Below are 22,968 nucleotides of genomic sequence, written 5' to 3'. Positions count from 1 at the left end.
TTATCTGTAGCTGATCAACATTAGCTAAGAAATAAAAATGTCACCCTTTAAAGAACAGATTTTGTTGAAAACTGTCAGCTGTAGTTACTTACTCCTTCTGAAACTCCTGGGGTTTGACTGTGGTTGGAATCCACCCGCTGGAAAACCATAAGTGCTCATCCTCTGTACAAGACTGGCCACATTGCCTGACGATCTCTCTCTCCTAACTGGCCTCAATTCATCTTTCGATTCTGTCTCTTTCTTTATCTCCTTTAAGAAAACAAAGGAACAAAAACATACAGTCTTGAATCTGTTCAAGAAATATCTAAATGCCAATTTACAATATTATACAGACACACACTTTCTTTCACAAATTGAATATGTGCCACATACTCCATCTAAACCAGGCTCAAGATAAAAGAGAAATCTTTTTTATATCTACCAAAGAGAACTTTTCTATTCTTACAAGACTATATCTGTAAAATGGCAGGTGCCACTACTTTAAAGCTTTCTTTTTAGAGTGTATTATAAAACTTTGAAAACAACTTTCTGTTGTGATCACTGAACAGAATTGTTTTAGATGTTTCAGAATCAAAGGTCTTATTAATAAGCTAAAGACTTGACAATTACCAAAAAGCTGTTTTAAGATTTAAAGGGATCAGCTTGTTATACTTCAGGGTTTTCAATGCACAGTATTTTGTTTTCCACTTTTGTTACTGTCGACATGGGATCAATTGCACAGTGACAGACAGTCATACCCTCAACAGAAAATATGTAAATCAGCTAAAAAAATTAAAATTAAATCAAAATAAAAACATACACTTGTAATCCAATACATATACAGGGCGTTAAGTTTTGTAATGCTTTGTTTTTTGGAAAGTTGTTTTATTTTTTTCTTTCATCACATTTTCAACAATATTTATACATGAGAACCTCTGAGAAAAGACAGCAAATTTTATCATGTGTTTGAATTCTGTTATATTTAATTTCAAACACGTTCATCTAGTGGAATGTCTATCCTTAATTCATCTATTTTCTGTTAGGAACTACAGGCGGTGGACAAAATAAAGTAAACGCCTAATGAAAAGGGACAAGTATTTTGAAGTACATCACAATTAAAAAGGATTCTACACTTATATTTCACATTGATTTCAATACTAATCATCAATATGTTTCCATTATAAAATCTCTTAAAACTAACAACTAACAAGTTTCTAATGCAACAAATCTAAGTTATGAAAGAGGTCAAGTAGTTGGTGCCTGAATTGTAGGTGAGTCTGTAAAAGAAACAGCAAAATTATTTAATGTGTAATAGGGAACAGTGTCATAAATCATGACAACATATACCAAACAAGGGAAAACGGCATCAGGAAAGAGGAACAGTGGCCGCAAGTCGAAGCTCACCAACAAGGTCAGACTGTCACTTAATAGGATAGTTGCTAAAAACCACAAACCAACAGACTCAAAAATTACCACAGAACTGAATCTACACATCCTGACAGTCTCAACAAAAACTATGTGGTAAGCTTCAAAAAGCTGATATTTGTGATAGGGACGTTCAAGCAGTAGGAGAAAGTAATATGGCCTGATGAGTTGTCTTTTACTCTTTTTTATACATCTGGATGGGTTTAAGTTTGGAGAAAGCCAAAGGAAGTCCATACGTATTATTCCGCATGGTAGAATTATGGCCAAGGAATACAAAAACATTTTAGGTGACCAAGTGCACCCTATGATGCAAACATTTCCTCAGGATATCCAAGAAGATAACACTCTCATACACACTGATGCTCACCAGTGTGTCACTATGCCGCCCTTATGTATGTATGGTTTTAGAAAAATAAACCATCAAGATTTTGGAAGATAATTATGTTTAGTCATAATTAATTAATTGATCATTCTTGAGAGATTGCAATACATGCATGTAGTGCCGAGTGCTACATACACTAGACCACCAACTGACTGAGGTTATGGGACATAGGTGAACTGGAGATATAGTCTGTTGAATATTATCCCTGCTACAAAACTGCAAAACTCCTTTATGCACTGTTTACTGTAAGATATACCTGTAATATCTTACAGTAAAATGTTGCCCTTTCTACCTACCTAGAGAATTTTCATCTATCATTATGCCTATGGTGTATATTACACCCTGGTGGATGACTGTTTCCTCACAAAAACAGTTAGCTTTTTCCCCAACCAGAAACCATGGTTTAACATCGATATCCGAAGTAAATTCTGGGCACGATCTAAGGCCTTTAAATCTGGCAATCTGGACCTTTATAAGAAAGCGAGGTATGACCTACGGAGAGCTATCAGGCACACTAAAAGGCAATACCCTAACAAGATAGAAATACAAGCTGCCTCTGCCGATGTGAGCCAAATGTAGTGGGGTATTCAGACAACAACAAACCATAAAGCTAAAATAAGCAGTGTTACAGATGCAGCCATTCAAAATGCGCGGGCGATACCGCATTATTTTGCGGTACGCTGTACGCAGTCTACCGCAAGCTACCGGTAAATACCGCGAGTTACCGTAAATTCTCCTATAATACGACAAGCAAAATAATAGTATCCGGAATTTCCGCAAGGTGGAGCTAATAAAGCTCAACCTCTCATGTTTGAGCTGTGGCCATCAAAGTCTTTAACGAAGATATTACTAATAGTATTAATAATGAATGACCTTGGACAAGCTGTAAGTGTAAACTCAAAGTATTGCCCTGGTCAACATTCTTTTTTTCATTGACCGTCTTTGTAAAAGTAACACCACAGCATTTCGCAATCACGCATTTGTTTCCAATCATGCAAAGTACAGTGATTCACCATGCCTTTCACATGCTCATAAAAGAGATTGATTTAGGAACATAAACATATTACCGTATGCAAACTGTACTGTATACAGTATGTATATGTATATTTAATGTCTTAACTGTGCCCGTTTAAGTATTGACTATTCATATCTAATTTTACCACTGAAGGGAAATCTTAGTAGCTGAGCATAAAAAGAATAGGAGCATACTGCAACGCGTGTGAAGGCCATAAACGATATTAATTTTGGAACATAAACATACAGTATATGGCTGGTCTCGGTACTTTAAAGAAAACATACACGAAACATGGTTTCATTATGACCAGAATCTGTCTTGAGATATTTTTAACTTGATTTACAGTATTTGAGAGGTATGTCTTAACACCGATACTACAGTGCTTAAGTACTGCTCACGTATATGTTTCTAGGTTTATATTATGCATTTCATAAGGTCAAATTACTTTTGAGCAACTAATAAGAAGCGCGAAACGGTATGCGTTTTAGTTTCGTTTCGTGCTGGGACCCGTGGATTGATTAGAGATATCAAGTACATACAAGTCATTTTTTAAATGTTGTAGTTCGTTTTGAAAAAATGTTACGAGTACATCATCTATCAACAATTACACAGGTTCTGTTTCCATATTGCGGATTTTGGTTACGTAATATTATTTTCTAGATTTCACGTTGTGAATATATGATTTGGGCAAACAGAGCCGCAAAGAAGTACATTATGGGTTGTTGTTTTTTTTATGCAGTTTTATCTAGAACAAGCGATGCTTAAACCTTTGTCTGATTCTTGTGAAACTATCCACACGACAGTTACAGTACCTAGGAGTTGACTTCAGTGATGTCACTGATGGGATGTTTATAAAAATCCATCCTCTGTAAAACGTCTTCTCTAGTTGTCCTGCATATGTATTCGCTAATGAAGCTGTGTGTTCTGAGCCTGGATCTCTACATTTCTGTATGAACCAGCTTAGAGGGCTAAAGACAGCTTGTGTTTAAATTGAGTGTAAGGCAATTTATGCTTCTAAAGTCATGGTCAGCATTTATTATTGAACTGTGCTGTAAACTTGTTCTGTGCCAAGTCACATTATTTTATAGCGTTTTTATAGCGTTATCAAATCCGGTGGAGTTTCCTGACTCCCATGTCACATGGTCTGTGATTGAAACTTGTAAAACCGGTTTAATTCGTCACAGCCAGCACTCCGGTTGTAAAGTAGAAGCAGGCGAGATTTCCAGCGAAAAACACCTCCCCCTTCTTCAGGTGTGAGGGTCTTCTGCTCAGAATGAAACGCTAAAATGTAATGTAGGCTCTGAATGGGTTCAATTGTGATTTGGGCTTGATTAAGGTCGCTGCCTTTCATCTAAAACCCTACTTGAATCCTTCTAAACTAAAAATCAGTGTCTGTGAGTTCTAAATAAAGAGGTATCCAGGTAACAGTGAAACGGGCGGACAGTCTGGGGAGATCGCCCGTTTTCCATGTAAATAGTTCCCTGGTTCCGCACCCCTTGGTGTTTCTCTCGCTCTCTCTCGGGTCACCTGATCATTAGCTCGAAAGATTTGAGTGCTTTGTGTATATTCTAATGGTAGTGGGGGCAGGGTGTGTGGGAACAGGTTTGGTTGAAATTGCATTGGAGATCTATGTTCTTCACACCTGAAACATTTTCTCTGAAAGCATTTTCTTCGCAGTTTAACCGATCTTGTTACAGCATGTTACAGTTTACTATTATTAACCATATTAATTTTAAGTGCTTAATGTAAAATCTTGTAAAAATATATTTTCATTGTTCAAATATACATTAAGTCTGACTATCATATAATAAGTTAAATACAAAACTAAAGAAAAAATAGGGTTAAATATAATTCAAAATATTTTGCTAACAATGTTAACTGTTTATGAATAATAAAATGTATTAGCTAAGGAGTAGGATGGCACAGTTGTTAGTATGTTTTTTGTTTTGTTTCTTTTTCATAAATACAACAGTAGTACCTGATGTCTCAGTGGCTTTCAAAATTAAATTATGCATGCAAACCTGTGAACTAGAAAGATAACTAAGATATCCATCCATTTATAATGGTGGCAAAGTGGTTAGCATTGCTATCTTGCAGCACTGGGGTCCTAGGTTCAATTCCTGCCATCCTGTGTGTGTGGGGTTTACATGTTCTCTCTGGGTTACATGGTTTTTCTCCATATGTGTGATATGACTCCCTCTTGCACTCCAAAACATACTGGTAAGTTAATTGGTTTATGGGAAAACTGGCCCTGGTGTGTGTGTGTTTGTGTCTGTCTGTCCTGTGATGGACTGGCGCTATGTCCAGGGTGTATTCTGCCTTGTGTCCGTTGCTTCCTTAAAATCTAAAATATGAGCTCTACTTGCCACTTACAGTACCAACAGTACCAGCTAACTTTAGTAGTGACATTTTCATGGATCTTTTTAACAATAAAATTTACAACATCAGACTTCAGACACAATTAAACAGGCCTCAAAAAAGTCTGGTACAAACATTTTCAGCACGGAATAAACCGTTACTTTAATGATATAAACCTTAAATGGATTCATATTCTCAATACGATTTGGTGCTCAGTAACATGACTTAGAAAATGACAGAAGACATACGTATCATGCTTATCCTTCTATTTTTCATAATCGTAAACTCCTTAAGGCAGTTACATTTTCTCTGTTCTGACCTGGAGTTACAGAGAAATTTAAATTCTAATAAGAGATTTGTAATGAGGAAAGTCATACCAATCACTCATACAGTACCAGGATTTGCAATTACAATACAAATACTTTCTTTCTGTATGTGTTTATTTTGCAGTTTGAGTCTATGGCATTTCTTTTGGGGGTCTATACTCCAAGGCATGACTTTTTTATGTATAAACATCAGTATTTACTGCTATTAATTACTGTACGATTTATAGTTGAAATCTGAGCCTAGATATAAAGTTAGATATAAAGTTAAAATCTCGACAAAGCAATGTAGGAAATACAGAGAAAATAAATCCTTTCTGACATCTAAAATCAGTTTCGATCAAGGTCTCTAAAACGAACAAGAAAAAGAAGATTTTCGGAGGGCAATTACGCTGTGTTTATATAGAATAAGTGATTTATGAGCAATCTAATTTCTTGTTCGTTTAAAACAGTGAAATGTCAGCTGTAAAAGATCGCACCAGAAACAGCACTCTCTCTGCCTGTCATAGACGTTCAGGAAAGGCTGAATGAAGTCATGTCAAGTACAATAATTCGGAGATCAATAATATTAAACAGTTGTAGGACAGTATATAAGGAGGATAAGGATTTTGAAGTTGACTCGAAATCTGATAGGTAACCAGTGCAAGGACTTGAAAACAGGTGTAATGCATCCCTGATAGGATTCTTGCTGTCATATTCTGAACATATTGAAGATTGCTCAGTGTGGATTTAATTTCCTCAGTGAACAGGATGTGCATTTATTAATTCTAGAAAAAAACTAGATTTCTCTAGTTCTTAGTTTCTCTAGTTCCCTTTAAAATAAACTATTATTCCACAATGCAGAGTATTACATGGCCAGTATTTACACATGATATTTGTGATTTAAAGAAATTAACACAAGCAGCTTTTGGAGATTTAAGTGTTGGCTGATTTATTGCAGGATAAAAGACTAGAGATGTTGGCAAGAAGAAGATAGTTTGGGGAAAGCTGAGGAATACACTTATAACAAGAACACTTCCTAATGGGGTTAGGCATACTTTTGATGAAGATGATGAAGTTAACAGACTATATGTTTACATAGATACTGAAATAAGGATTGTATTTTAGATTATGTGTAGTTGCTGGCATTGAACTGTGTTGGATGCACATGAATTGAAGGAATGGGCAAACATAGCTGATGCGGATCCACAGAGCCAGCATATTAAGATGTTTATAATTAGAGGCAATTTGTTTAAATAACTAGGTATGGATACTGATGTGCAAGAGAGGTGGAAAGGCTGTTTCCTTAAGATATAAAATATTTTAATAAAATAATAAAATGTTTTATTCTCAGTGAGATGCTGCCATTTCATAGTGGGTTTCTAACACTGTGTATAGTTCCATCCACACAGTGCCTTTACTTCCATCCATTTCTAATCTCTTTATCCAGTACAGAGGATTTGGAGCCTATCCCAGTAAGCGACGGACACAAGGCAGAATACACCCTGGACATAGCGCCAGTCCATCACAGGACAGACAGACACAAACACACACACACCAAGGCCAGTTTAAATCTAACCTCAGAACCTTTCTTTTCAGAAGACTTAGTGTCTGTATCTGCTTCATTTTCTAATTTTGGAAGCACCTCTAACTGCTTGTCTTTCTTATATGCATTTACTTTGTAATCTGCGGTCCTTTCATCTGTTTTTACATCTACTGTATTGCTTTGAGATGCCACCTTTAATGGTGATATATCAAATAAAGTTTTTTATTATTGTTATAGGGAAACATGATCAGATTGTCCCTGGTTCAGAAAAAAAGATCTAAAGTATACTAGTTTGTCACTCTTCTAATTCCCTTTGCTAAATGACTTTTCATACTAATCTGATCAATCTAACTGCCAGTTTTCTGTGCTTTCTCTATCCTGCTAGATTTGCAATTATTCTGAAAATTTTCATCTTGAAATAACTCATTTCTAAATACCTTTTTCACTGTTAACATCTTGCAGCAACTCTGCGACAAAATATACACTCTGACAGTTCATCCTGCTACCAACATTAAATAGAACAAATCTTAAGATTTCTATATTTATGTCTTTATTTAGTGATTTCATTAGTGACAAAGGCTAAACTTTCTTGGAAAAATGTCTTTTATGTGTTGCGGAAAAAACTGACTTGCTTTAACAAAATATGTTTACAAATCCTTTCACCTGGCATTTTCGTAGTTAGAAATTATGGAACGCTCTGTTAAAAGCAAGGGAGTTTTTATGTCCGTTGCAGTTCTTTTGCAACATGAATATAATTATATCGTTATTAATTTCTTGAGATACGCGATTCCATATTATATTCCCTTTTAATCAAATTCTAAAAGTATGCTTGTTGACTCCGGTATCACGTTAGTTAAAGACTTCGATGCTTAAAATGTTTAGGGAGAAATGGAATACTGGTGTGTATTTTTTTCTTTAAAGTACCAAGACCAGCCATATACTGTATGTTTATGTTCCAAAATTAATATCGTTTATGGCCTTCACACGCGTTGCAGTATGCTCCTATTCTTTTTATGCTCAGGCACTAAGTAAAAGGAGATGCTTCATATTGCTTGACTAATTTTAAAAACTAAGTTAGAAATGCAGACGCTCCCTCGGTGCGCTGCTCTGGTGCGCCGGCTCTTACACAGTGCCTGTCTGCCGTAAGCGTTACAATATACATACCCAACACTGCTTGTACCCATCTGTCATGCAAATAAAACACCTTGAATTGAATTGAATTGAGGGGAGAAGGGGGGGATACTAAAGCCAATACTGGCTCAATGGGCTTTGACGTGCTAATGCGTTGGTTTAACAGTCCGGGTGTGGCAGGCTTCCAATGTCAACTCGACTCGATTGGAAGACAATGAACGTATTTTAGCCCTAAATGAATTAATAGCAAACATGGTTTACATAAAATACATTTTTCCAAGAAAGTTTATAATAATACGATCTATAGTTGAAATCTGAGCCTACTTTAAAAATAAAGGAAAAGCATTTTCAGAGAGCAATCACGCTGTGTTTATGTAGAAAAAGCGATTAGGTTTATGAGCAATCTAATTACCTAATCGCTTAAAACGCTATATAAAATAAAGTTTATTTAGAGATGAATGATCAATGTGGTAGTTTAAATAATGTGAGTCAGGAAACTAACACAGCGCCACCGGATTTAATAACGCAATAAAAACGCTATAAAATAATGTGACACAGTACAGCACAGTACAATAATACTGACCATGACTTTAGAAGCATAAATTACCTTACACTCGATTTAAACACAAGCTGTCTTTCTGTATGAACCTCTAAGCTGGTTCATACAGAAAATGTAGAAATGCATTAGCCTGATTATGATTAAAAACACATATAATTAAACACGCGTTTGCGATTTAAATCAGAACACGATTTAAATCAATATAAATGTTTATATTGTAACGCATACTGTCCAGCCTCCATTTCTCTATAAAAATTTACTGTTGCACACACACACACAATAGAAGCGGGAACCGCTGTCAGAAGGGAAGATATGTTCAAAATATCGCAAATATCGATCATGTTGCGATATTTTGAAATATAAAAGTCAACTGATTGTCCATAATATCGCTTACCTATTTTTTCGAAGAAATGTTTGTTAAAATAAAAGTTCAGCACCAGCTGGATTCGAACACACAACTTACTAGTTGGTAGTCACGCACCTAGACCAGTAGGCTACAAGAGAGCTCGCATGATCAGGCAGGCGAAACAGCCCTACACAGCCCTGCCGCAGTACACGGATATAATCATACCGTTATTAAATTCTTTAGATACGCGATTCCATATTATATTCCCTTTTAATCAAATTCTAAAAGTATGCTTGTTGACTCCGGTATCACGTTAGTTAAAGACTTCGAAGCTTACAATGTTTAGGGAGAAATGGAATAACGGTGTGTATTTTTTTCTTTAAAGTACCAAGACCAGCTATATACTGTATGTTTACGTTCCAAAATTAATATCGTTTATGGCCTTCACACGCGTTACAGTATGCTCCTATTCTTTTTATGCTCAGCTACTAAGATTTCCCTTCAGTGGTAAAATTCAATATCTACAACGGGCACAGTAAAGACGTTTACAGTAAGTCTTTCTACGACAGACCAACGAACCACGAGTGCCCCTGTCGGTCAACCAATCACGCACCGCGGTATGCCGTGTCATCATACCTGCGGTATCTGTACCGCGGTGTCTGTGCCGCGCACTTTGAATGGCTGCATCTGTACATCCCCCCTGATTTCTCTCTCCTGGATGAGCTGAACGCCTATTACCCTTGGTTTGAGAAGGGAATCACGGAACCGCTGGCGGCGGTGCTCCCAGCCACTGACGATACAGCTGTGTCTGTCGCGGAAAGTTTCAGACGGGTGAACACACAGAAGGCGACTGGCCCAGACGGCGTTGCTGGACGGGTCCTTAACTCCTGTGCAGACCAGTTGGCTGCAGTTTTTAAGGATATTTTTATTCTTTCACTTTTACAACATTTCGTTCCCGGGTTTTTTAAGAAAACTACCATAATTCCAGTGTGAAAGAAAAATACTGCGACCTGTTTTAATGATTACAGATTGGTCGCACTCACATCCTCCATAATGAAATGCTTTGAAAGGCTGGTCATGAGGCCCATTAACACAATGGAGTGCCCAGCCCATCATTGGAGTACAGCTTCCCTCAGCTTTTCATTTCAGACATTTTTACTTTGATCTCTCTGTCTCTGTTCTCAAAGGATTTCTCAACTCCCACAGCAGAAAGACAACAGAAACTAAACTCATCCTGAAACTAGGTTCACACCTTTCCCCTTCTCTCAATGACAGGCTTATTTTCATGTCATCTTCTCTCTCTTCTCTGTCATCTATCTTCTCATGTCATCTTCTCTCCACTTTGTACTTCCTGAGTGGCCTCTCTGCCTCTCCCCTCTCCCTCCTCCTCCACTTTTCCAATTTTTGTTCTTCTGTGCTATTTAATCTTTGCTGTCTACCCTGTCTTTCTCACACCTGAAGAAGGCTCCACAGCCGAAACACTGGGTTTCCTTTCTTTTCAGTATGGAATAAACCCGTTACCTGTTCCTTTGCAGCCTACCCATCCTGACGCAGCTACCTACATGAACTATTTTAACTACTCGCGGTCTCAGAAAGGCCGGAAGTATCGCTAAGGATATCAGTCATCCTGGTTTCTCATTTTTCTCCCCCCTTCCCTCTGGTAAGCGTTATAGGAGCATAAAGGCACGAACATCCAGATTCAGAAACAGTTTCTTCCCACAAGCCATCAGATTACTGAACTCTACCCCTACCACTGGTTCACACTGATGTTTTTTTTTCTAAGATGCATGTTATTTATCTTGTTTTTGTTGCTGCCGCTGTTCTGTGTTTGTTTTTGGTGTTTCCTTAATGTCTTTTAATTGGAGCATTTATGCAAATAAGCATTTCACTGCACTTGTGCATACAGTATGACAATAAACTGAACTGCCTATCAAGAGTGCAAACTTCATGCCATCAATGTTAGATACTGCACAAAATCATTGCACAGTCTTTCGCTTTCTGGGGATGAGCAGTTAATAGTAAGTGCTCAAAATATATTTTTTTAATGTATTATGCTAAACACAGCACAATACATAATAACACTGGTATTAATAACAGACATTACTCTTCTTTCTGTGCAAATGCTCTTTGTTAAAACAATGTATGCATTAAAATGTGTACATAAGAAAACAATCGATAGTTTGGCACAGAAAGAAAAACAAAATCCTATTAAATCTTATGCTGGAGTTAACAACAGCACAGATGTTTTAGGAATTCTTAAATTTAAAGAGCACCGAAATCTGCCTAAGGTATTTCCAAAACAAAAGCAACAAAACAAGCAAGGCAATAAAATAGTTTTACATCACAAGAATGCCATCTTGTGGCTAAAAGACTTCTAAATCTTATGCAGACAAAAACAGATATCTGTAAAGACATTAATATGGAAATGTTTTTGCCAGAGGGAAGATGCATCAGGGCATCAACAGAAAATAAAAAAACAGACATATACAGTGGGTATAGAAAGTCACCACCCCCTTTCAAAATGTGTACCTTTTGTTGTATTAAACTCTGAAAAGAAAAACAAATTAAATTAGGCTTTTTTATTTTTATTCCATTTTTACTTACACACAGTAACTCACATTAGCCAAGTGAAAATACAATTCTAAAACATTCTGAAAATTAATTAATATTACAACAGTAAAATACCTTATTTGGATAAGTGAACATCCCCCCTTACAATTGCATTTGTAAATCACCTTACAGATCACAAAACAAACTAATTGGCTCCCACCTGTGATCAACTGCGGTTATTTTGATTAGTTCAGAATAAAAACATCTGTTTCTAGACAATTCCACAGCTTGGAAGTGCATTTCAAAGAAAAGAATCCACTATGGGCGGAAAAGTGCTTTCAAAAGAACTTCAAGATAAAGTTGTGGAAAGGAGACGGTATAAAGTCAGGAGATGGGTATCCCATGGAGCACAGTCAAGACCGTTATTAAGAAGTGGAAGGCGTATGGCAGACCTTGCCTAGATCAGGCCGTCCCTCCAAACTGGATGACTGAGCAAGGAGACTGATCAGAGAGGCAACCAAGAGGCCGACGGCAACGAGCTACAGGCCTTTATGGCAAAGACTGGTCATTATGTGCATACTGTATGACAACAAAATCACAAGCGCTCTCCAAATTTGGCCTGTATGGGAGGGTGGCAAGAAAAAAGCCACTCCTTAAAAAAAGCCACATCGAGTCTCATTTATGTTTTGCTAAAAATCACCTTAAAGACTCTGTGGCCAAGTTGCAAAAGGTGCTGTGGTCAGATGAGACCAAAATTGAACTTTTTGGCCAGAATTCAAAATGGTACGCCTGGCAAAAACTGAATACATCTTACCATCCAAAGAACACCATGCCTACAGTAAAGCATGGTGGTAGCAGCACCCTGTTGTGGGGGTATTTCTCTTCAGCTGGGACTGGGGCACTTGTCAGGATAGAAGGGAAGATGGATGGTACAAAATACAGGCAAATTATTGAAAAATAACCTGCAGCCCTCAGCCAGGAAGTTGAAAATGGGACAATGGTTCACCTTTCAACATGACAATGACCCAAAGCACACCGCCAAAGCAACCATACAGTAGCTGAAGGTGAATGTCCTTGAGTGGCCTACTTAGAGCCCCGGCCTAAATCCCATCGAAATCTTTGGAATGACTTGAAGAAAGCAGTCCATCAACAGTCACCATGCAGTTTGACTAAGCTTAAACAATTCTGTAAGGAGGAATGGGCACATATTCCTCCCTCTAGATGCGCAAAGGTGGTAGAGATGCATCTAAACAGACTCAAGGCTGTAATTCAAGCAAAAGGTCTTCCCAATAAGTATTAACTCAGGTGGGTGTTCTCTTATCCAACCCAGTTATTCTACTTTTTTTTTAAAATTTTTTTTCCAGAAATGTTGCTTTCTTTTTTCACTTGGATGTTCCAAGGTACAATTTGTAAATAAAACTAAAAAAGGTCTGATTTTATTTGTCTTTTTGGGCGTTAGGTGAACATTTTGAAAGGGGGTGGTGACTTTCTATACCCACTGTAATTGCTCTAAAATATACACCTGTCAAAGCATACATTACAATTCATTTCCTAAACAATTATTCCATTTCCCTGCCTTTTAAGAGATCACCTACTACAAAATACAAAACTGACATTCACAAAAAAACTCTGATAATCCAACAGATATACTGTTGGAGAGAATTTCTGCTTGGTTTACTTATTCCTTGCTGCATTTCTGTATTACGCACAGAAACTGTCCCTGAAGAACAAAAGTCAGTACTCCACTTTGTAATTTCATATTGTAACCTGTGTTTCTCTCTGCCAACTCATCAGCCACAGCAGCCAGGGCAAGAAGCCAGAACTTCTGGAGCAGGAGGAAAGCCAGGCTGATTTCACTTGACAAGAATCTCACAAGAATGTACAAAAAGGAGCTTGGAATTTAATACAGTGCCAGGTCTAATACAAACAAAGCTGCAGTGCATTGCATAGAAGCTAACACAATTAAATCTGATATTGAAATTGGGTCAAGAACCAAATCAATAACAATTTATTCTAATTATGATCAATCATAAAAGTGTAAACTGTGTAAAACTGTCAATCCCCCCCCCCCATTACTTAGCAATAAATAATTGCTTCACCAAAAATAATTTATTTTAAAACAAAATTGCTTGAAAAAAGAAAAAAACATTAGAAGTACATTACAGTTGACTACTAATCAACAGATAAATAAACTAGATATGTAGTCATATCTACATATCTAGCTTTGGATCTACAGTCATAGCTCTAGATACAGAAAAACACAAACAGAATGAATACCCAGTGTCCTAAAAAAAATCTATAAGGGATTTTATTCTTCCATTAAAAAGATTGTTTAATTAAAGTCCATACATTTATATTTATATCTCCGAATACATCTGGACGATAAAAACATGTGTTTAGGTCATTCATATGTTTTATTTTCTACATATATTATGCGTGTTCATTTTGGCCCAAAGCAACTGATGTTCTGTACAAGTGTGCCAAGTCCAGATGGTTATGCTTTTAAAAATTAACAGTCTTTTATTTTCCCAACAATTCAAATCATGTGCTTAATATATAGTGGAAATTTACACCACACATTACAACTCCTTTCCTGTTGAATTGCTGAAAATGCTTTTTGTTAACAGCCTAATACTGTGCACTTTATGCAAAACAGACTTTGCTTAGGGAATTAAGGAACTGGATGAATTTACTTTAAAATTATTTTAAAAGAAATACTTCAGCTTTAGGAAACCCATATATAGGTAAGAGAATAAAACTAATGATCACAAATGGAGACTAGCCCATAACTTTGCATTTATTTTTACTATCAACCAATATTGCACTGTACTCAATGGTGGCAGTCCATTGGCAGTGGTAACCCTCTTACTAATCAATAATGCCTCCCGTGCATGCCATTTACCACTTTGGACATTGTTTTCACTGTTCTGCACTGCACAGACACTGTACCATGTGCCCTTCTTGCTGTTTATTTGATTTTTTTCTATTTTATTTGAATGATTTCTTTTGGTATTTCTGTTATGTACTGTTTGGTAAGATGCCCCAGATAAGAGTACCTATTAAGCCAACCAATAATAATGCGCATGTTTTCTACTGGAAATGGAGAAACATACAAAACAAATATTACAGTAAAATATACTGAAAAATATCTAATTACCTAACAATACATGTTTTAAATTCCGAACAGCCAGTACACACTCATTACACAGTACCTACTCACATCAGGAAGACAGAAATTACAAAAAAAATCAAATGAGAATGTGTTAAAATCAAGTCTCACTAAATCCTTTTACCCTCTCAGGACTACCAGTCATCATGACACATTGACATGTCGTGAGGTCATGACATGAGTCATGATGCAGATTCTGTGTGCTACAACACAACTAATGTTAAACTAACGACTGAAGTGGTGTATATGTGTGTTAGTTTCCTCTCTCTTGCACATCCTCTTACAGTACAGTATGTGCACTTCATGCTTACTTTTTCCCCTTTAGATAAGGAATTGACTCTGAGCTTATCATACTGTAGATGACTGTTGCCGGAAAACATAATATAGGAAAAAATGACTGCAAGATAATATTGCCAAAAACAACCATCTCTTGTATAAGGACTTCTGAAATCTGAAAAATGCTTTTTAAAGGATATGTGAGACCCATGAAATGTAGTACTTTCAGCAGTAACCAAACAATCAAAGGGAACAAATAAAGACATTAAAGAGGTCAGAAATTAAGTAAATGATATACAGATACATATCTAGGTTTTAAAGTTAGATTTCTATGTATTTACTTAAATAAACAGGTATTTTGCAAAACCATTTGATTCACTTTGTTATATTACATACACAGGATTCATGCTATTTTATAAGTAACCTAAGGCACAAAATAAATAGAGATATACAATTGTATAAAAATATATTCATTTCTAAAACATTTATTTAAAAACATTAAAAAGATAAGATTATTAGATCGACTCTGATTAGGAAACAGACCACTCTGGCCTGAAGTAGTTACTGAATAGGTTCTGGATAGGACGCTTTCCCCCTGACTAAGGAGAAATGGGGGGAAACATTATTTAGGGGCAAATATAATCCCATTATTACAAATGGAATAGTAAGGTTAATGTCATGTCATTTACCAAACGGCTTTATACCATACGGTGTCACGGGAAGCTGGAGCCTAACCAGCAAGCAACGAGCGCAAGGCAGGGTACACCAGTCCATCGCAGGGCAAGGTAAAGGCCAAGGGGGGAAATTTGGCCCGGACATCGGGATAGCCCAGGGCACCGGGATCTTTTAGTGACCACAGACTCAGGACTAAGGTTAATGTAATACACTCAAATTTTCAAAACAGCCATCTATTGTTTCAGGTAAGGGTCACAGTAACCTGCGACCTATCCCAGATGACTAGGGAGCAAGACAGGATGCCAGTCTGTCACAGGGCACACAGGATAACACAAGGACAATTCAGAGACACCCCTTAACCTTTCCAGCAGTCTTTGGAAGGTGAGTGGAAAACGGAGCGTATGGCAAGAGCCCACATTAACACAGTAAGAACATAAATACTCCCCAGAGACGGTGCCCCCCTGTCCTTCACTGAACCCAGGCATTGTAAGGCAGCAGCAATTCAAGATATTTTAGTTCTAATTTTCTTGCTTTATATTACAATATACTGACTAAAGCCCTATCAAAACAGTCTCCCAGATTCCAGCAGAAAAGGAATAACAGACTGGATTGAAGCTAAAATCCCTTAAGAACATAGATGTTAAGATTTTTTTTTTCATTTGTTTAAAGTATGTAATACTGTATATGTCAACTCAGTCAACCTTTTCCTAAAATATTGGATTAATAAATTAAATGGATACAATTTAAGGCTTTTCCTTACAAACTGAAAGCCAGATCATAGTTTCTCTAACAAGCTACTAGAAACATCTTTCTAACAGCTAAAGGCAAAAAAATAAGATTAAAAGACATTTAGATTGCTCACTGACAATTTTTTCAATCAAGACAGTAGTGAAACTCAATATTTCCCCATTCTTTCAAATTAACACTATCCATTGAAGTGTAACATGTTGCTCACATAAAAACAATTTAGAGATTTAAATATTTTAGCCCACTATAACATACATTCTTTTAAAATAGTGATATTTTTTTCCTTATGACACTATTAAAAATCTAAGATTTTTTAACACATTTACACTGCAGTGAATATAACTATTCTAAGTTTCTAGTCTCTATCGCTTATAAAACTATGCCATAGGCCATATTCCATACTCATACCAGATGTTAGTCCAATACACTGTTGCAAATCTGTTTTGCATAAATATACAAGGATTCTCCATTTCCCTTACATCAGTGCTACATTGTACTCCAGATAGTTCACACACCACCTGATTGTCTGCAGACAGAAGGAATTCAAGTACTCAATCATGTTTTAAAATGTGTATGGTTCAATTTACAGAATTCAGAAACTTTTGATCTCAATGCCCGCAGTCAAGAAGTGCCAGCATCTTTAAAAAATATCAAAATAAGCCAATTGCTTCCACGAAAAAAAAAAAAGATTTGAATTAAGTCATCAGTTTAACCTAAACAAACCTTAACCTAACCTGACAAAAAGATTAATGGAGATTAATAAAATGTTAGTTAATTCATTCCAAGACAGTTAAATCTTTCATATGTAATCTAGAAGATTTATACAAAAGCAACAAAAACTCAAAAGATATAGATTTCCAACATCAGAAGAGTAAAAATCTAAGCATTAAGTTCCACTTACCAAGTCCTCAGACATTTTTTTCTGAGAACACACCCTGCCATAAGTTAAAAAACCACAAACACAGAGACCAAAGTTCAGAATGAGCTCCAATTTGCCTTCAGGCACCTTAGGATAAACCAATCACGTTACTCCAGATTACAGTACTACGCAACAGTTCAACATTATAAAAATCCTTTCCTTAAAGAAAAAAAAAACAGATAAAGATCTAAAAGTCAAAAGTAAATATTAAGGCTCATTTGCTCACTTCTAGTCAAAAAAATCATTAGTTGAAAACTTACTGACTTCCTAGATGTATGAATTAAACCCAAAAGACACTAGCAAAATGCCACTGTTGGCAAGTCCATTGTCAAGGAAAAAAACACACATAAAATTGTCTTCTGTAAAAATTGGCCCTGTGAGTATGTGCATGTTTGTCTGCCCTGCAATGGAATGGCATCCCATTCAGGGTGTATCCTGCCTTGCACCTGTTGCTTGCCAGCATAGGCTCCAGTTCCCCCGCAGCCCTGTACTAGATAAAGTGGTAAGAAAATGGATGGATGGGAAAGCATAAAATCCCTTCAATTTACACAATTTACAAAGAATAAAAGGAAAATTGTTACTGTAACAAGTTGGGGGATTAACAATTAACCCAAGCGGACAATCTTTTTTTAAAAAAAAATGTTACTCTCTTCACATCACAGCATAAGGCAGTTGCCTCCAAAATAAATAATTTATTAAGCACAGGTAGAACTGTGTGACAAGCCAAAACCTAGCAGTTAATATCTCATGCACAAGACATTACTGGATGATATAAAAGGGAGACAACAGTAACAAAGACCTTCCCTCTTAATAAAACTGCCAAACAGTTGGTCTAGGTGTCTGGTCAGTAGGCATGAGTGCTATCAAAAACAAATTTTCTACAAAGAGGTTTACCCAAATTTTTCTAACATTTTCAGTAATTGAGAACACATCTAGGTATAGAGAGAGTATACTAAAGCAATATATTCACAGAAAAGAAAGCAGTCCAAGGAAAGCTTAAGCAAACTAAGATCATAATTTACTTAATGACATGTAACAGTCCAGACAGGGTATGGAAATTGGGTAGCTCATATTGCAAAAGAAAAAAATACCATACTGGTATTTGTCCATTTTACACTGTTTGACATAATTATTCACCTGGTGAACTAAACCAATAGTTTAAAAGATCAAAAATTAGTGCAACAGTTATTTCATGAATAATTAAAGTAGTTAAACTCAACCTCTGAGTAAATGAATCATTCAGCACTGAATTTCAAGTCTCAACTCAAAATCAACGATGAAGACAAAGGGGCTTTCAAACAAGTGAGGAATGAAGTGGTAGAGAGATCAGAAAAAAGTTACTTATCACTTTAAGTACAGTGAAGTCAATTATTAAGAAGTGGAATACAGTGTCTATGGAAAGTCTACACCGCCTTTCCAAAATAACATTTTGTGGCCTAAGTATAAGTATACCCTCAAGAGACATCTAGTTCTGTCTCTTATGTCTAGTTTTGTTTTTTTTTTAGTGTCTTATGTGCAACAGTGATTCTGGTCTCTGGAAAAACATAAAAAACACTGTTGGTGATACAAAACTTTACTTGTAATATTAATTTGCAATAAAGATAACAGCAATGAGTTCAGAGCACAAGCCGTAAAGTTCATTAAATGACAATGCGAACATTAAAATGCGAGTCCACCTTGGTTGACTGAACTCAGGCTCACCATCCATTAAATGAGCATTCATCAAATGGGCTTCCAATCCTCCCATTTGTCCACGAACTTCCCACAGTTGAGTTCATTGTGCAAACTTGCACTTCAGGTTTATCGGTTTAGGTTTTTCACTGAAGTGGGCAGTAAGCTGGCACACAAAGTTTGTTCTGGGATATTTCACAGCATAACAGACTTTTGGTTCCACACTCACATTAGCCACTTAAATACTTTTTTAATTCAATGGTCGGCAATTCCACTGCCTGTGGCAGCTGGAAAACACAAAGAGGAATGTTCATTACAGGAACCTTCCAAATTTCCCACATGCAGGCACCGAGCTCTGGTCCTGCCCACACGTTGGCTAAAACTGCACGAAAAGTTCAGCTCTTTGGAAACGGTTCAAATTTCAAATAAGATTTCCCACAGTGGATGATGGTGCACTTGGCAAGATGGTTAGGGTGCAGGAAGCTAAAAAGAAAAGCCAAAGAGTAAAGCTCACAGTGGAATCTTGTTTTTTTAGGGAGGATATCACGTTGATTGGGTCTTTCGGGCTGGAGGTCATCATGATCCACAGTTGGGTAGATGTTTTCGATTGGTACAGTCTGGTCTGGATCAATTGATTGGGTCTGAATGATGGATTTATGAGACTTGCTGATGTGACTTTCTTGTCAGATCTGTTTGATTTTTGTCTTCCAGGCTATTAACAGACTGGTGCCCGTAATGAACTCAGCATCCTTATCGTATACACTTACTTGATTAGATTTAGATATCAACAGAACTACAGAGTATATTCCCCATTTGTATACCAATGGGTACAGTGACAAACATTCCTCAAAGATACATACTTCCTCACTCTTAAGATGCAAGGTAAAAAAATCCAGAAGGTTAAGTCTTATAGTGAAACATTCAAAACAGCCACTAGCAAAACTCATGAAAATGCAACATACGGTAGGATTTGAGTACATTTCTGCTCTAAATCCAAATAAACACAAGAAAAAAGGATAAAAGAAAAGCACAGGGAATCAGAAAAATCTTTAAAAAGTGGTTAGCTAAATTACTTTACTTAAAGTAACCACAACTTCTCTTTACTGCACAAACGTGACACTTCAGTCCATGTCGGAACAGTGTGCATAACCGGCAAGCACATAGAAAGGAAATTGACACGCTTAACGAGAAACCTCAAATTCAAGAGATGCCATCAGGTTGTAAGAATTGCAACACAATATATTTAAATAAATCGACTAGATGAGAAGGAGCAGCACAACACTAGTTTCAGGTGCAGAATGTAATGCACTTTTTCAGAGAGACACATTTCTGCTTAGAAATGAGTCAAAGCCAGATGTTCAGTTGCCTTGCATACGGTATGGTTAACAAACGTCAAAGCTTTCATTTGTCTATTTCTCTTTCCCTCTTTGCATGGTTGATAGCGTTCACTAATTCCTTACATAAAAAGGGGGTAATTTTTTATGATAGTCTGCTTTTAGTCATCACACTGCTGTACAAAGCAGTATGAAATCTACTAAATTGCTGAAGCTGAATTTAAGTTTCTAACACAGCAATATAATAGCTGATGTTTCATAACTAGCAAGGACTCTGAAATTGACACATTAAGAAATTTAATTTAACAAAAATTACCAAATGATAATGGAGGGCTGCACAATCTTCTCTCGATGTGTGATGCTTACCTTTACAAAATTGTCGGGAAAAACACCCCTCCTCCCATTTAAGTCTCCTTCCAGCCACCCCTCTTCCTCCAGTTTCCTCACATTTTTAATTACATCTCCCAGTCGAATAGTCAGCTCATCTTCATGGAGGGCTTCATAGTCATACTCCACTACAACTTCCACTGTAAGAAAAAGAGCATAATTTAAATACATACTCTAGATCAAGTGCACAACAAAGAAACAAAAAAACATTTTTCTGGGACACTAGGACAGGCTAGATCTTTATTATTTACAATGTGTAAGGTAGTAATGATTTACTTATCTTTCACATCACAAACATTTTATTGTTTGTGATGTGAAAGATAAGTAGATCAAACTACCCTTTAATACTTAATATGCTATGTGCTGTGAGAAGGAAAGTATTTATGAAAACCAATTATCCGTGCATGAATTTTACATCTTTAAAGACTTTAAAGACTTTTTGATAACTAACACGACATTAACAGTCATGAAAGTCTGTTGTGAATTGTTCACAATTCAAACAGCAAAGAAACCACGCGATACAAACTTACGTCAACTGTATAAGTAAAAGCCAAGCACTATTTTAAGTAGAAAGATGTGAGCAAAGTATTAACAACCTCCTAATATTACAGAATATTGTACTTTGCACCCGATTTCACATTTCATAGAGAAACCAGGCTTGATAACTGCTTACTAAGTCTTTTTTTCCTCCAGACTTAGTCCTAAATTTATCCTTCCCTTAATTCATAACCTCCTTCCCACGCTCCCTCATTGTGTGACATAAGGAAAGGGAATAACTGACACATCAAGCAAGTCAGACTACTTTTGTCAATGTGACTTCCTAGCAGACTGACATGAATACAAGTAACAGCTACTCTAGTGAGGAATAGTGCAACACAAGCTTAGTAAGAAATGTAACTCCAATGTAATAACCTTTATGTGCTACAGTTGCAACATTAGATTGTTGTTGTGTACGCATGTTGCACCACAACAGCATTTGTGGTCAATTACAGTAGTTATGGACTAAGGCTACAATTAAACATTTTCATCTTGTCTAGTAGCAGAGACATCCCAAAAAGTTAAATATGATTTTCTTAGATACATCTAATCATACAATATCTGAAAGAAACAAATACCCATTTAGAATTATACCTACAAAATTTGGAGTTGATTGGCCAATTTAAGTTCAATTGGAACTAAATTAAAGGTTTCAAAACAGAATATGACGCATTAAGAGTTTAAAAAGGATCTAAGCAACTTTTCAGAAACAACTGCGACAAAACAATTGGTGGTTAATGAAATCCAACAAATTTTGATTCATTAAGTTCTGAAGTTCAGAAGACTATGAAAGTGTGAGACCGCAATCCAATCTCTTGCTCAACATCCACTTGGAGTTAGAGTAGTCTCTTTCTTGCAGGTCATGGGATTCCAAAGTGACTTTAACCAAGCACCTTTTCAGGAGTTGTTGGCATAGTGATGGAGTGAAATCTCACAGCCCAAAATCACACTATCCACAGCATGGGTGCTCAAATAGCTGACCAAGACTATGACTCCACTTAATGAGGCAATGAAGATAATATAACAGTGTATTATTGTCTCAATGTCAGAAGTAAAGATGAGAGAAAAGTCTATTGCTTGCGTCAACACACTGAAAGCAGAAATGTATCGGGCAAAACAAACATTAATCACAGTCTACAAAGAGGAAGCAAATTTCAGGAGATGAATGGTCTTGATGTTACTGTAACATCCTATCTGAAAGGCTGGAAGGTAAAAATCCCTCCCACCACCTGTAAAAAATGCTTTCTTTGCTGGATTTCTGCTAATTGATTACAACTGAGATTAACAGATTTCAGTACAAAGTGGCTATCAAAAGGAGCTGAACATTCCTGTTCACCAACAGTCCTCATCCAACCTGAGGGGGCTTTAACAATTTTGCACAAAAAAAAGAATAGGCACAAATTGCAGTTTGCAGATGTGCAAAGCTGGTAGACACTTATCCAAGTAGACTCACGGCTATAATGCCTGCCAAAGGTCTCTCTACCAAATATTGACTCAAGGGGGGTGAATATGTAACAATCAGTTATTTTCTATTTTATAATTTAGGATATTGATCATTTAGAATGATCTTTAGAATTTAGTTTTTATTTTGATGTTATAGAGGGTCCTGTGTTGATCACTGGCAAAAAATCCCAAATTAAGGCATTATGATTCCATATTG

General features: G+C 36.5%; 1 protein-coding gene across 1 annotated transcript in view; it reads right to left on the bottom strand.

The window, feature by feature from the left end:
* The window catches only part of cd2ap (CD2 associated protein), a 91,075-nt gene that overhangs the window by 58,287 nt on the left and 9,820 nt on the right, over window positions 1-22,968 (bottom strand). Inside the window, exons 2-3 of the mRNA XM_088905539.1 lie at window positions 20,751-20,911; window positions 93-249 (exon numbers count right to left, since the gene is read on the bottom strand). Coding sequence (XP_088761665.1) covers window positions 93-249; window positions 20,751-20,911 — 318 coding nt within the window. The remainder of the gene's footprint in view (window positions 1-92; window positions 250-20,750; window positions 20,912-22,968) is intronic.

This window comes from Atractosteus spatula, chromosome 2 (assembly GCF_055471065.1).
Source record: "Atractosteus spatula isolate fAtrSpa1 chromosome 2, fAtrSpa1.hap1, whole genome shotgun sequence".
In the NCBI taxonomy this organism is placed as follows: domain Eukaryota; kingdom Metazoa; phylum Chordata; class Actinopteri; order Semionotiformes; family Lepisosteidae; genus Atractosteus; species Atractosteus spatula.
This window is presented reverse-complemented; position numbering and strand designations above follow the sequence as displayed.